The following is a 15,405-nucleotide window of genomic DNA, read 5'->3' on the forward strand; positions in this document are numbered from 1 at the left end:
CGATAACAAGGCAAGACTGCTGGTTTATGTGCGATATATATTTCAAGACAATGTGCATGAGGATATGTTGTGTGCACTGCCGCTGCCAATTAACACAACTGGGGCAGAACTATTCAAGTCTTTGAATGACTACATGTCAGGCAAACTGGACTGGTCATTCTGTGTTGGAATATGCACAGATGGGGCTGCAGTTATGACTGGACAGCTGTCTGGTTTCACTACTTGAGTCACAGAGGTTGTTCCTAAATGCCAGTCTACATACTGTATCATACACAGGGAAATGCTGGCTAGCTGAAAAATGTCAACTGATCTTAACAGCGTATAGAGTGACGTTGTTGAAGTTATCAATCACATCAAAGCAAAAGCCTTTAACTCACGTCTGTTTGAGCAGTTTTGCGAGGAAATGGATGCAGAGCACAAACGCCTTCTCTTACACACTGAAGTCAGGTGGCTATCAAGGGGGAGAGCCCTGGCCAGGGTTTTTGAGTTAAGAGAGCTGCTACAGAGATTTCTTGAAGGAAAAAGGTTACCACTGGTAGCACACTTCAGTGATGAGGAGTGGATAGCAAAACTCACTTATCTGTGTGACATCTTCAACCTGCTCAGTGAACTCAATTTGTCACTTCAGGAGAGAATGACATCTTCAAGTTGGCAGATAAATTGTCTGCTTTCAAAGCCAAACTGGAACTGTGGGGACGGCAAGTGGACAGGGGCATATTTGACATGTTCCCAACATTAGCTGGGATTTTGGGAGAGACTGAAGCTGCACCGTCCTTCTCAAAGCTGGTGCACGATCACCTATCTTCGCTGTCGACAGAATTCAAGCATTACTTCCCAACCGCAAATGACCCAAGACATGCAAAGGAATGGGTTCGTGACCCATCTGTGAATGTCCATCTATGTCAGCGTGGGAAGAAGATCAACTCCTCGAGCTTGCAAATGACGGTGGGCTGAGAAGTATGTTTGACATAACATCTCTGCCGGCATTCTGGATCAAAGTCAAGCCTGAATATCCTGAGACAGCCACGAAAACACTGAAAATGTTGCTTCCATTTCCAACATTATATTTCTGCAAAGCGGGGTTTTCTGCAATGAATGCAATGAAAATTAAATTGTGGAATAGACTGGATATAAGGAACTCCCTTTGAGTATCATTGTCTCCCATCACTCCTTGATGGGACTGTCTTGTTGCAAGGAAACAAGCCCAGGGCTCCCACTGATTCAGCGATATTGGTGTGATGCAATGATTTTATATGTTCATATGAGGAAAATATGTGCTGTGTGTTTAATATCCAAACGTTACTTAAAATGTTATGATTCTATTGACTTATAAGTGAGTTATAGTTGACTTATCACTATATTCATGTGAGGAAAATGTGCGCTGTGTGTTTAATATTAAATTCGTTAGATAAACCCTTTTAGAAATGAAATTGAGTGTATTAGCCACTTATAAGTGACTTATAGTTGACTTATTACCTATATTCCGGTCGTGATTAACACCACCCCCCCCACCCCCCCACCACCCCGTTGGCCGGTCTGCAAGAATATTGTCAATATTAAACTGGTCCGCGGTGCAAGAAAGGTTGGTGACCCCTGGTCTTAAGCCATATGGAGAGCCATTGAGATGCATCTACCATTGACCTATTGTGGCGATAGGCAAATTGCAGTGGATCCAGGTCTTTGCTGAGGCAAGAGTTCAGTCTAGTCACAACCAGCCTTTCAAAGCATTTCATCACTGTTGATGTGTTGTTACGGGGCGATAGTTATTAAGGCAGCCCACATTATTCTTTGGAACTGGTATAATTGTTGCCTTTTTGAAGCAAGTGGGAGCTTCTGTCCGTAGCAGTGAGAGGTTGAAAATGTCCTTGAATATTCCTGCTAGTTGGTTGGCACAGGTTTTCAGAACCTTCCTAGGTACTCCATTGGGTTCACTCTCCTTAAAGACAGTCTAACATCGGCCTCTGAGACAGAGATCACAGGGTCATCAAGTAGGGATCTTCACAGCCTGATGGTAAAGCTTCACAGCCATTCATGCTGTTGCATTTCGCTTTGTAGGAAGTAATGTCCTACAGTCCCAGCCAGAGTTGCTGTGCATCTGATATCGCCTGCAACCTTGTTCAAAATTGTATCTTCGCCCTTGAAATAGCCCTCTGCAAATCATACCTGGTTTTCTGGTACAGGCCTGGGTTACCAGACTTGAATGCCATAGATCTAGTCTTCAGCAGATGACAGACCTCCTGGTTCATCCACGGCTTTTGGTTTGGGAATGTACAGTAAGTCTTTGTAGGCACACACTCATCCACACAGATTTTAATGAAGTTGGTAACAACATACTCATGAGTCAGCAGCATACTCATCCAGGTTTGAAGTTGAATTCCTGAATACAGTCCAGTCCACTGATTCAAAGCAGTCCTGTAGGCACTCCTGTGCTTCCCTTGTCCTTACCTTCTTGGTCTTCACTGCTGGTGCTGCAGTCTTTAGTCTCTGCCTATACTCGGAGTAGAAGTACTGCTAGGTGATCAGACTTCCTGGAGTGAGGGCTTGGAATAGCACTATAGGCATTCTTGATGGTGGTGTAACAATGGTCCAGTATGTTGTTTACTCTGGTATTGCAAGTGATCTGTTGATGGTATTTGCTTAGTGGTTTTTTTCAGGCGGGCCTTGTTAATATCTCCCAAAATGATGGTGAAGGCATTAAGGGTGCGCTTTTTCATGGATGTTGATCCCATTGCTCAGATCATCTGAAGCCTGCTTGACATTGGCGTGAGGTGGAATGTAAACTGCTATCAGAATGACCCCAGAGAACTCCCGTGGTAGGTAAAAAGGACGACACTTTACTACTAGACATTCCAGGTCTGGAGAGAGAATTGGGACAGCACTGATATATTTGTGCACCAAGAAGAGTTGATCATGAGGAATACTCCTCCACCTCTGCTTTTGAGAGACTCTAAAGATCTATTCTGACAGTGTATAGTAAACCCATCGATCTGAATCTCTGCATCCAGTACGGAAGGGGTTAACCAGGATTCAATGAAACAAAGGACACACGTGGTCCTAAAGTCCCTCAGATTCAGCACCCTAGCTCTGAGATCATTGATTTTATTCACCAGAGATTGCACATTTACCAGCAGGATAGTCGATATAGGGAGTTTAAAACCCCGTTTCTTTAAACACACTTGTAATCCTTAGTTGAAAAGAGAGTGAGATGCACCAAAGCTAACTTATATTACAAAACAAAATGAGAAACCAAACCATGAGGATATGCTAGGGATTGAAGAGCATAAGAAAACGGAAGTAAGAATAAAGTGTTTAATGATCATGAAAAATGAAGAAGAATGGTAGAGAGCTGCAGCAGAAACTTGCACATGAAAAACCAAAAACTAGCAGATGCAGCAGATAATTAGGACAACTTGTGCAATGTTGGCCATTATTTCAAGGGATTAGAGAATAAAAGTATGCAGGCTCTCTACAAGTGAAATTCAGATGCTGAAATCTAGTCTTATTAGCAGTTGAAAGCAACAATGTCCTGATATTTTTGACAAAACTGGAGATTTAGTGGACAGAATAAACAGGCAAAAAAAAAGATAAGAATCCATTAGGGTCCTGAACTGGAGCAGGACCAATTTAGGTCCTAGACTGAAGCAGGGCTAGTTTAGAAACATAGAAAACCACAACACGTTACAGGCCCTTCGGCCCACAGTAATAGTCCTCTATTTTTCTAAGTTCCATATACCTATCTAAGAGTCTCTTAAAAGAGCCTGTTGTATCTGCTTCTACCACCTTTGCTGGCAGTGCATTCCACACATCCACCACTCACTGTGTGAAAAACTTACCTCTGACCTTAGGCCACAAGCTTATCAATAATCCCTAATGAGTTATTAACTTCAAACTTTCTGCATAATCACTCGGAGTTGAACTGCATGTGCATGTAAAGAGAGCTGTATAACTCATCTCCTTCTATCTTGGGCCACAAACTTATCAATTTCTGGAGGTCCAAGATCCGCATGCTCCACGACCGCTGGACTAAGTGTGTAAATGTAAGAGGGGACTATGTTGAAAAATAAATGTGCTAGGTTTTCTAAAATGGACTCCTACCATAGGTCACGAACTTATCAATCACCCCTCGTACTTCCAAGCACCTTAAAAGTATACCCCCTGTGTTAGCCATTCATCCCTGAGAAAAATACAAACTATCCACATGATTAATGCCTCTCTTCATCTTGTACACCTCTATCGGGTTACCTCTTATCCTCCATCACTCCAAGGAGAAAAGAGCAAGTTCACTCGATCTATCCTCATAAGGCATGTCCCCCAACCCAGGCAACATCCTTGTAAATCTCTGCACTGTCTCCATAGCATCCATATCACATCACTGACAATTAACACTGGTGTTCCACAGGGATGTGTGCTTAGCCTACTACTCTACTCTCTATACCCATAACTGTGTGGCTAGGCATAGCTCAAACAGCATCAATAAATTTGCGGATGATACAACAATTGTTGGCAGAATTTCAGATGATGACAAAAGGGCGTACAAGAGTGAAATATACCAGTTAGTTGAGTGGTGTCAGAGCAACGACCTTGCACTCAGAGTAAGCAAGCCCAAAGAGCTGATTGTCTTAGCATTTCTGAAGTCTATAAGGAAATATAAGCCAATCCTTGTAGAAGATCAGATGTGGAGAGTGTGAGCAATTTCAAGTTTCTGGGTGTCTGTATCTCTGAGGACCTAACCTGGATGCAACTTATAGATGCAGCTATAAAGAAGGCAAGACAACAGCTATATTTCATTGGGAGTTTAAGGAGATTTGGTTTGTCAACTAAAACACTCAAACTTCTACAAATGTACCGTGGAGAGTATTCTGACTTGTTGCGTCACCGTCTGGTATGAGTGGGGGGGGGGGGGGGGTGGGAGAGGCTACTGCACAAAATCAAAATAAGTTGCAAAAACTTGTAAAATTAGCCAGCTCTATCATGGGTTCCAGCCTCCATAATATACAAGACAGCTTCAAGGAGCAGTGCCTTATGAAGGAGGTGTCCATCATTAAGGATCTCCAGCACCCAGGACATGCCCTCTTCACACTGCTGAAGTAGGAGAAGAGTACAGAAACCTAAAGGCACATACTTAGTGATTCAAGAATAGCTTCTATTCCCTCTGCTGTCTGATTTCTAAATGGACATAGAACCCATGAACACAACCTCACTACATTTTTTTCTGTTACCTTGCACTACTTGTTTGAATTTAATTATTTAATAGACATATACATACTTAATGTAACTCAGATTTTTCTTTATATTATGTATTGCATTGTACTGCTGCCATAAATTTAACAAATTGCATGATACATGAAGGTGATATTAAATATGATTCTGATAGCTAAGTTCAAATCTCCCAGAATCTGGTATGTCTCAATAAGATCACTTTGTATTTGCCTCAATTTCATTTAGTGTAGATCAATTTTGAGACTCGAGAGACTGCAGATGCTGGAATTTGGAGCAAAACAAAGCAAACTGCTGGAGGAACTCAGCAGGCCAGGAACCATCAGTTGAGGGAAGTCAGTCTACATGAAAAAACATCAACTGCCCATTTTCCTCGGGAAGCTGTCTGAGATAATTAATATACTGTTTGCCTTTGTCAAAATGCTATTACTTTCTGTATTTCAAGAGCCAGAAGATCAGGACCCCTCCATACACCAGCATTAACAGCCTGTTTGTTTATGTATTTAGAGGTACAGCACAGAATAGGTCCGACCAGACCTTTGAGTTGTGCCGCCCAGCAGTCCCCGATTTAACCCTTGCCTAATCATGGGACAGTTTACAATGACCAATCAACCCATTAACCAGTAAATTTAGAATGCTGTGCATTTTTATAACTGATCACTTTCCTTCCACTTTGTGGCAGCGCGTGTTAGTTCCCATCTGACTGGGAACATTTTCTTTGTCCCTTTGATGTAAGAGACATGGACGTAAGAGAAATGATCAGAAGGTTTTCATGCTCTGAGACACCACTAGTTACCACATTAATATTAATCTACAATGAATGCATTAACCGTATTATATAGTGCTTTTGAAACTGGTAACTTGTGTCAGTTATGTTTTTATTCACTTGCTGTATAGATTGCAAGGCGGCTTTGCTTTGTTGAAATTGTACTCAACAAAGTTCATTGAGGTTCATTGAGCGTAGATAGATAGGAATTGAAGTTGATTCCATGATTTTAATCAGTGTTGTGAGAAAAATCTCCCACTGTAGTTTTATTACTGCACTCAGATGGAAATTGAGGTGTTACAGGGATATGCAGATTCACAAGTTAGCTGATATGTGGAAATAAAGTAGAGATAATTTGGAAAAATTAGGCTTTTTTTAGTGTAACTACAAATTATGGAACTACTTTTGCACTGTTGTTAGCTTGAAATAATTAAATGATGAGGGAAGGTGGTGTGAAGCAGATTATTGCTAGCATTTTAGCAGTCAGGAATGTCTGGCCATAATTACAAGATTAAGTGTAGGAAGTTTTAATTGAGTAAAGGGTATGTGGAATTCACTTTTAGGGTTAGTGATTGTAGAAGATTGAGTGTCACGGTAGCATAGTCAGCACAACTCCATTACAGCTAGGGGTGTTAGATTTTGCAGCTCAATCCCAGCGTCCTCTGTAGGGAGGTTGGACTTTCTCCCTGTGGAATACATGTGTTTTCTCCAGGTGCTCCGGTTTCCTCCAGAAGTCCAATTGTAAATTTTCCCATGATTTGGTTTTATTGTTTCACAACATTGAATCACAGTGGATTTAATTTGGCTTTTTTTGACACTGATCAACAGAAAAAAGACTCTTTCATGTCAATGTGAAAACAGATCTCTACAAAGTGATCTAAATTAATTAAAAATATAAAACATAAAATTATTCATAGCATAAGTATTCACTCTTCTATGATGTGATGCACCAAATCATTACTGGTGCAACCAATTGGTTTTAGAACTCACATAATTAGTTAAATTGAGATCTGTTTTTAGAGGCCTGTCTGCCGTCAAGATGTTTCAATTGGTTGTAGTAAAAATACACCCATGTCTGGAAGGTCCAACTGCTGGTGAGTCAGTATTGTGAGATTGAGTTCAAGAGCCTAAAGGTAATGTTACAGCTATATAGGACCCTAGTCAGACCCCACTTGCTCTGTACTGGTCACCTCACTACAGAAACTATAGAAAGGGTGCAGAGAAGACTTACAAGGATGTAGCCTGGATTGGGGAGCATGCCTTAATGAGAATAGGTTGAGGGAACTCTGCCTTTTCTCCTTGGAGCATCGGAGGCTAAGAGGTGACCTGATAGAGGTGTATAAAATGATGATAGGCATTGATCGTGTAGATAGAGGAATTTTCCCAGGGCTGAAATGGCTAACGTGAGAGGGCACAGTTTTAAGGTGCTTGGAAGTAAGTACAGAGGCGATGTTGGGTAAGTTTTTTAAACAGAGGGTGGTGATTGTGTGGAATGGGCTGCCAGTGACGGTGGTGAAGACCGATTCAATAGGGTCTTTTAAAAGACTCCTGGATAGGTACATGGAGCTTAGGAGAATAAGAGGGCTATGGGTAACCCTAGGTAATTTCAAAAATAAGTACCTGTTCAGCAGAGCATTGTGGGCCAAAGGGGCTGGACTGTGCTGTTGGTTTTCTATGTTTATATCTTTGAATTGTGTGAAGAAACCAGAACATTCCAGTGAGGATTCCTTACAGAGGACACCAGGATTGAACTCGGAACTCTGACCCCCGAGCTGTAATAGCATCACATTACTCTCTACAAGTTTTTAAAACTTTATGACAATTTAGCAAAAGTTGAAGTGCAGATAGATTCTACTAGTTTATGAAGCAGATAGATACTACTAGTTTATGAAGCATACCAGCATGCAATACGGCAGCCATTGGAAGGGGAAATGGGATCTTGACTTTTAATGGAGGTGAATTGAAGTGTTGAAAGAAGTCTTGTTGCAGATGCAGAGGTCACACCTGGAATACAGACTGAAATGTTAAAGAATGCTCATAGCTTTAATATGGTGCGGTGTATCATCACTAAGTTGATTACCAGGATAAAGAAGAAGTTGAGTGAAGTAGGTCTACAATGGTAATTTATTTGAAATGTACAAAATTCTGGGAAGGATTGAAGGGTATAGCATATGCTGAGAGATTATTTCCGCTGGCTACAGAATCTATACTAGGTAGAATAGCTTCAGAGTAAGAAGTCTGCTATTTTGGACTGATTATTTGCCATAGTTTTGCAGAATGTTTTGTGTCAGAGCCAATGCATAACAAAAAAAAAGGTGTTTTATGGATATGGTTAGTATCTATAGGCTGACAAGTACAAGGACCACACATACATGGTTCCCTGCAAGTGGTGCTACAGGTAAACAGGGTGGTGAAGCAGGCTTTTGGCAAGCTGGCCATCTTACTTCAATAGAATTGTTATTTTACAAAAAAAAAGAGCAATTTCTTTTATCTTGTCAGCTGAGATAAAGACCCTGGAACAGCATTTAGAAGAAGAACAATGTAAACAAAAGGAATTTGAAGAACTGCAGACAGAATTATTAGAAGCAGAATCTAGAATATCAACATTGGAGACTCAGATTACTGAGCAGATAATCAACTGTCAGGACTTGGAAGAGCAACTCTTGGAAAAAGAAAATGGCATGGAGAAGATAGAACAGGAGGTGCGTAACTTGCACATCAAGATAATGGCATTTAAATCCACAATTCCACTTTTGATGCTTTACATCAATATGACCAAGAACAGGAGCAGACCATTTTAACTGCTCAAGCCTGTTTCACCTTTTGGAGCAATTGTGATTGATCTATCACCTAATCCTCTGCAAACATCCCTTTCCCCATTTCCCATAATCCATATGGTTATAAAAATCTATCAGTTTTAGATTTAATGCTAACAATTGAACCCATATCAATTATTATTTATGAAAGGATCATTGTTTTAAGAGTTGTTTCCAAACTTCCTCTGAATTATGCCCTCGGGGTTGATCTCAACCACTGCAGATAATTGTTCTTTGTTACTCCTATTCAATTCTCCCTTATTTATCTTGAAAGCTTATCAAATAGTTGTTTAATCTTGAAATTCCAGGGAATCTAACTACAAATGTTTAATCTCATAATTTAACCTCTAGTAAATTAATACTTTACAACTTGCAGGATTGGTTCTGGGCACCATTTCATATTAATTCCCTTGGACGTAGTGCAGTGTATATTTGCCATAAGATAGATTATACAAACGAACATTATTTTCTTAGGAATGTTATATGGTTTAAGTCATTTATTATACTTAGGGGAATGAAGGTGGGGAGAGAGAAAGAGAGAAAACAAGTTATTTCAACTGGTTAGAAACTGGTCATCAAAGACCAACATTGTCTGCAAATGCTGTATGCATCTGGTGCCAATATAGCATGCCCACAACTTAACTAACCCGAACCCATATGTACATCTTTGGAATGTGTAGCTCTATGCCATAGCGAGCATGTGTTGATGTGCGCCAAAATGCAAGTTGGCAGTGGGGTTTCTTTGCCACAGTGTTGAGTTTCTTTGTGAGAGACGTGGATGAGGAAATGCATTTCAAATATTTTCACATGTCGGTAGGTCGGTAGGTCGATTTGACAATTTGGCTAATCTATTTTGCATCAGTGTACAGACATGACGGAGAAGAAGCAACTGAAAATGCGTAGGAGGAAACGTGATGCTACCAAGCAGACCAATCACAGTTGTTGCGGTCTGTGTCGCCGCGATGCTTGAGTTACTTTTCTGGAGAGGTGCACGTCACCCTACGGCGTAGGGTACGCGGTACCTACGGCGTCGATGTGACTCACAAGTATAAATCAGTCTTAACAGCCATGCTATCATGCTGTCCAATGGTTAACAAATTTCAAGGTGGAGTGGCCAGAACGGTATTTTAGGCATAGTTTATTCCTGAAGTATGTAGGTAAAGAAGCCAGCATTTGTTTGTTTACTATTTCTGTCCGCTTTCAATGATTCTAGTTTCATGGATCTTGTTATCCATTATTACTATCTTGTCATTATTTTTATTTTCTGTTTGTTTTGGGTCAAAATTGAAAATTCTTAAATTGAAACTATTTGCTTAAACTGACTATATAATTTTATCTTTAGGCTCCCTCTACTTGTACTGCCACCTATCTTTGCATCACTGATTAACTTATGTTAATGTCTACCCATTCCCTTAGTATGGAAATGGAAATTTAAATTGATAAAAAGATTTTTTTTTTATCATTGGAACCTATTTCTGCACCTATTGTCTATTGTCTGTTTTGATCAGGGAACAAACTGGCTAGTTTTTAGTCTCCAGAGTGAAGTTGGTTGTGAGAGCTGCAGCTAATCAAATTGCTGTTTCACAACAACAGCAAGGGTCAGGGTTTAATCCTGACCCTTCGTATTTCCTATTTGGAGTTTGCACTTTCCTCCTGTGATCATGTGGATTTACTCTGGGTGTTGCAAAAACATATGGGTTAGTAGGTTAATTGCCCATAGTAATTTGCCATTAGTATATAGTATATGGGGAAAATAGATGGGAACATGGGATGAAATATGCAATTAGGGTGGCAATAATGTGCTGTCTGAAGGTCAGTATTAACCATTTGGAGACAGTGGGCTCACTTCTGTGCTGTTTGACCCTCTACTTATAAAATCTCTTCAAACAGATACTTAGAAACATAGAAAACCTACAGAACAATACAGGCTCTTCAGCCCACAAAGCTGTGCCAAACATGTCCTTCCTTAGAAATTACCTAGGGTTACCCATAGCCCTCTATTTCTCTATGATCTATGTACCTATCCAGGAGTCTCTTAAAAGATCCTATCATATCCGCCTCCACCACCATCACCAGTAGCCCATTCCACGCACTCACCACTCTCTGCGTTTATAAAAAAAAAAGCAAAAAAAAAACAAAAACAAAAACAACTAACTTCTGACATCTCCTCTGTATCTACTTCCAAGCAACTTAAAACTGTGCCCTCTTGTGCTAGCCATTTCAGCCCTGGGAAAAAGCCTCTGACTATCCACACGATCAATGACTCTCATCATCTTATACATCAGGTCACCTCTCATCCTCTGTCACTCCAAGGAGAAAAGACAGAGTTCACTCAACCTATTCTCATAAGGCATGCTCCCCATCCAGGTAACATTCTTGTAAATCTCCTCTGCACCCTTTCTATGGTTTCCACGCGCTTCCTGTAGTGAGGCAACCGGAACTGAGCACAGTACTCCAGGTGGGGTTTGACCAGGGTTCTACATAGCAACAACATTACCTCTCTGCTCCTAAACTCAGTCCCATGATTGATGAAGGTCAATGCACTGTCTGCCTTCTTAACCACAGAGTCAACCTGCACAGCAGCTTTGAGTGTCCTATGGATTCAGACCCCGTTCCCTCTGATCATACACATTGCCAAGAGTCTTACCATTAATACTACATTCTGCCATTGTATTTGACCTACCAAAATGAACCGCCTCACACTTACCTGAGTTGAACTCCATCTGCCACTTCTCAGCCCAGTTTTGCATCCAATCAATGTCCTACTGTAACCTCTGACAGCCCTCCACACTATCCACAACACCCCCATCCTTTGTGACATCAGCAAATTTACAAACCCATCCCTCCACTTCCTCATCCAGGTCATTTATCAAAATCACAAAGAGAACGGGTCCCAGAACAGATCCCTGAGGCACATCACTGGTCACCAACCTCCATGCAGAATATATCTTGACTACAATCACTCCTTCCCTTCTGTGGGCAAGCCTGTTCTGGATCCACAAAGCAATATCCCTTTGGATCCCATGTCTTTACTTTCTCAATAAGCCTTGCATGGGATACCTTATCAAATGCCTTGCTGAAATCCATATACACTACATCTATGGCTCCACCTTCATCGATGTGTTTAATCACATCCTCAAAAGTTCAGTCAGGCTCGTAGAGCTTGACCTGTCTTTGACAAAGCCATGCTGACTATTTTTATCAACTTATGAACCACTGAAGTAATACTCACTGGTCTATAATTTCCTGGCCTATCTCTACTCCCTTTCTTGAATAAAGAAACAACATCTGCAACCCTCCAATCCTCTGGAAACCTCTCCCCTCCCCATTGATGATGCAAAGATCATCGCCAGAGGCTCAGCAATCTCCTCCCTTGCCTCCTACAGTAGCCTGGGGTACATCTTGTCCGGTCCTGGTGACTTACCTGAATTGATGCTTTCCAAAAGCTCCAGCACATCCCCTTCCGTAATATCTACATGCTCAAGCTTTTCAGTCCGCTGTAAGTCATCCCTACAATCACCAAGATCCTTTTCTGTGGTGAATACTGAAGCAAAGTATTCATTAAGTACCTCTGCAATCTCCTCCGGTTCTATACACACTTTTCTACTGTCACTCTTGATTGGTCTTGTTCTCACATGTCTTATCCTCTTGCTCTTCACATAGTTATAGAATGCCTTGGGGTTTTCCTTAATCCTGTCCATTAAGGCCTTCTCATTACCCTTTCTGGCTCTCCTACTTTCATTCTTAAGCTCCTTCCTGCTAGCCTTATAATCTTCTAAATCTCTATCTTGAACCTTTTGTAAGTGCAAACATGAGGAAATCTGCAGATGCTGGAAATTCAAACAACACACACAAAATGCTGGTGGAACACAGCCGGCCAGGCAGCATCTATAAGGAGAAGTACTGTCGACGTTTCGGGCCGAGACCCTTCGTCAGGGCAGTGCTTCTCCTTATAGATGCTACCTGGCCTGCTGTGTTCCACCTTTTGTAAGTTCTTCTTCTTGGCTAGATTCACAACAGTTTTTGTACACCACAGTTCCTTTACCCTACCATCCTTTCTCTGTCTCATTGGAATGTACCTATGCAGAACTCCATGTAAATATCCCCTGAACGTTTGCCACATTTCTTCCAAATGTTTCCCTGAGAAAATTTGTTTCCAATTTATGCTTCCAAGTTTCACCCGATAGCCTCATATTTCCCCTTACTCCAATTAAATGCTTTCCTAACTTGTCTGTTCCTCTCCCTCTCTAAAGCTATGGTAAAGGAGATAGAATTGTGATCACTATCTCCAAAATGCTCTCCCACTGAGAGATCTGACACCTTGACAAGGTTCATTTCCCAATACCAGATCAAGTGCAGTCTCTCCTCTTGTAGGCATATCTACGTTTAGGGTCAAGAAACCTTCTTGAACACACCTAACAAACTCCACCTCATCTAAACCCCTCGCTCTAGGGACATGCTAATCAAAATTTGGGAAATTAAAATCTCCCACCACAGCAACCCTGTTATTATTACGCCTTTCCAGAATCTGTCTCCCTATCTGCTCCTCAATGTCCCTGTTACTATTGGGTGGTCTATATATAAAAAAAAACAACCAGTACAGTTATTGACCCTTTCCTGTTCCTAACTTACACCCACAATCCCTCCATGACTTCCTCCTTTTCTGCAGCCGTGACACTATCTCTAAACAATGCCACACCCCCACTTCTTTTGCCTCCCTGCATGTACTTTCTGAAACATCTGAAGCCTGTTACTTGAAGTAACCATTCCTGCCCCTGAGCCATCCAAGTCTCTGTAATGGCCACAACATCATAGCTCCAAGTACTGATCCACATTCTAAGCTCATCTGCTTTGTTGATAATACTCCTTGCATTAAAACGTGAACAATTTCAGCTCATCACAATAGAATTAGAAGTATTGTTGTTTAACTTGGTGCTCCCAGGTTAAGGTATTTACACACTGAATTTACTCAGATTGAAAATTTGGTAAGTTAGAATATTCTCAATCTTATTTTAAATGGTCAGAAACTTACAATATTCTGACCATTTTAAATAATGTTCAGAATGTTACATGCAGCAGTGTGTAAAGTTTAGTGTTTGCCAAAAATATTACGTTGGTTTGGAAGTTAGACAGGACTGTCCTGTTTCTAACACAGGTGGCACAGTAGCATAGCGTTTAGTGTAACACTGTATAACCGTGAGATGGTGGTTAATTCCTGCCGCTGTTTGCAGGGAGTTGTCTGTTCTCTCCATGACCATGTGAGTTTCATCCAGGTGCTGTGGTTTCCTTCCACATTCCACATAATTAGGGTTAGTAACTTGTGAGTATACTATTTTGGCACTGGAAGCATGGTGACATGTCAGCTGTCCCCAGCACATCCTCAGACTGTATTTGCTGTTAACGCAAACAACACATTTCACTGTATGTTTCAGTGTACATGTGAGAAATAAAGATAATCTTCACCTTTCTTTAATCTTTAAGGGGGGGGGAGAAACAGTTGAACAATACATTGTAAATTAAATGAATCTGTTCGCTAAATATTTTGCACTTAATAATGACTACCCATGCACATATTCTGTTTGACAGCTAAGAAAAACAAAGTCACAGCTTTCTACAGTGGAGAAACAACTGGAGGAGAAAACTATAGCTTACTCGGCCAAAGCCGTGAAAATTGTTGAATATGAACAAGCATTTGCGGTAACATTGGGATTATAATTAAAATAAAATTGAACAACATTAATAGTTAAATAGTTCCATTTAATATCAGAGAATGTATACATATACAACCTGAAATTCTTGTTTTCCGCTGACATCCACGAAAACAGAAGAGTACCCCAAAGATTGAATGATAGTAAAAAGTTAGAACCCCAAAGCCCCCTTCTCCCCCCAAGCACAAGCAGCAGCAAAGCATCAACCTCCCCTTCCCTCCCCATTTATTTTTTGAAAAAGCATGAGCACCCACCACCTAGCAAACAAGCAACACCAAAGCCCCCAAGAAAGACCACGATCTGCAGTACAAAGAAACACTGTTTACCTAACCAATTTGACATACCCCTGGCACTCTGTCTCTTTGTCTCCCTAAAAAAGGGGCAGAGAGGTGCCACACAGTGAGAGAGACCAGCAAAACCAAAAAGTTGACGTGTGGTGTTGAAGTCTGCTGCGTCTTTTTTACAAGTTCTCCGACTCGAGAATCGGTAGCAAACTCTCCCCTACCGAGAGAGAGAGCGATTTGCTGAATACAGAGACTTATAACAGCTGATATGCTGTTCCCAATATTCCTTTTTCTCTCACCACACTCCAGTCGATGGCACCAGCATTAAGTTGGCTTGCCCTAAGGCCGCAAAGCCTGGAAAACAAAGTCACGAAAGCAAGCTCGTCTTCTCGTCATCACCCTTGGGATATTGAAAAACAGCTAGTCAGTGAGCCCCAGGAGCGGCAGGGACCATTGCTGTAAAGAACCACAGTTTAAGTGCAGCTGCAGGTCAAGGGCATTGACAGAATCCATCCACCTTGAAAAGGGGGAGAAAAAAGACATTAAAATTATAAATTAGACTGTTTCCACAGAATAGCTTGAAGCAACTGCTCTCTAGCGCCATTGTAGCTCTA

The 15,405-nt window shown here is 41.1% G+C and overlaps 1 protein-coding gene across 7 annotated transcripts in view; it reads left to right on the plus strand.

The window, feature by feature from the left end:
• The window catches only part of ccdc18 (coiled-coil domain containing 18), a 124,454-nt gene that overhangs the window by 48,498 nt on the left and 60,551 nt on the right, over positions 1-15,405 (plus strand). For all 7 annotated transcript variants that reach the window (XM_059983902.1, XM_059983905.1, XM_059983903.1 and 4 more), the window contains 2 exons: positions 8,483-8,685; positions 14,386-14,496. In XM_059983902.1, coding sequence (XP_059839885.1) covers positions 8,483-8,685; positions 14,386-14,496 — 314 coding nt within the window. The remainder of the gene's footprint in view (positions 1-8,482; positions 8,686-14,385; positions 14,497-15,405) is intronic.

This window comes from Hypanus sabinus, chromosome 11 (assembly GCF_030144855.1).
Source record: "Hypanus sabinus isolate sHypSab1 chromosome 11, sHypSab1.hap1, whole genome shotgun sequence".
Lineage (NCBI taxonomy): Eukaryota > Metazoa > Chordata > Chondrichthyes > Myliobatiformes > Dasyatidae > Hypanus > Hypanus sabinus.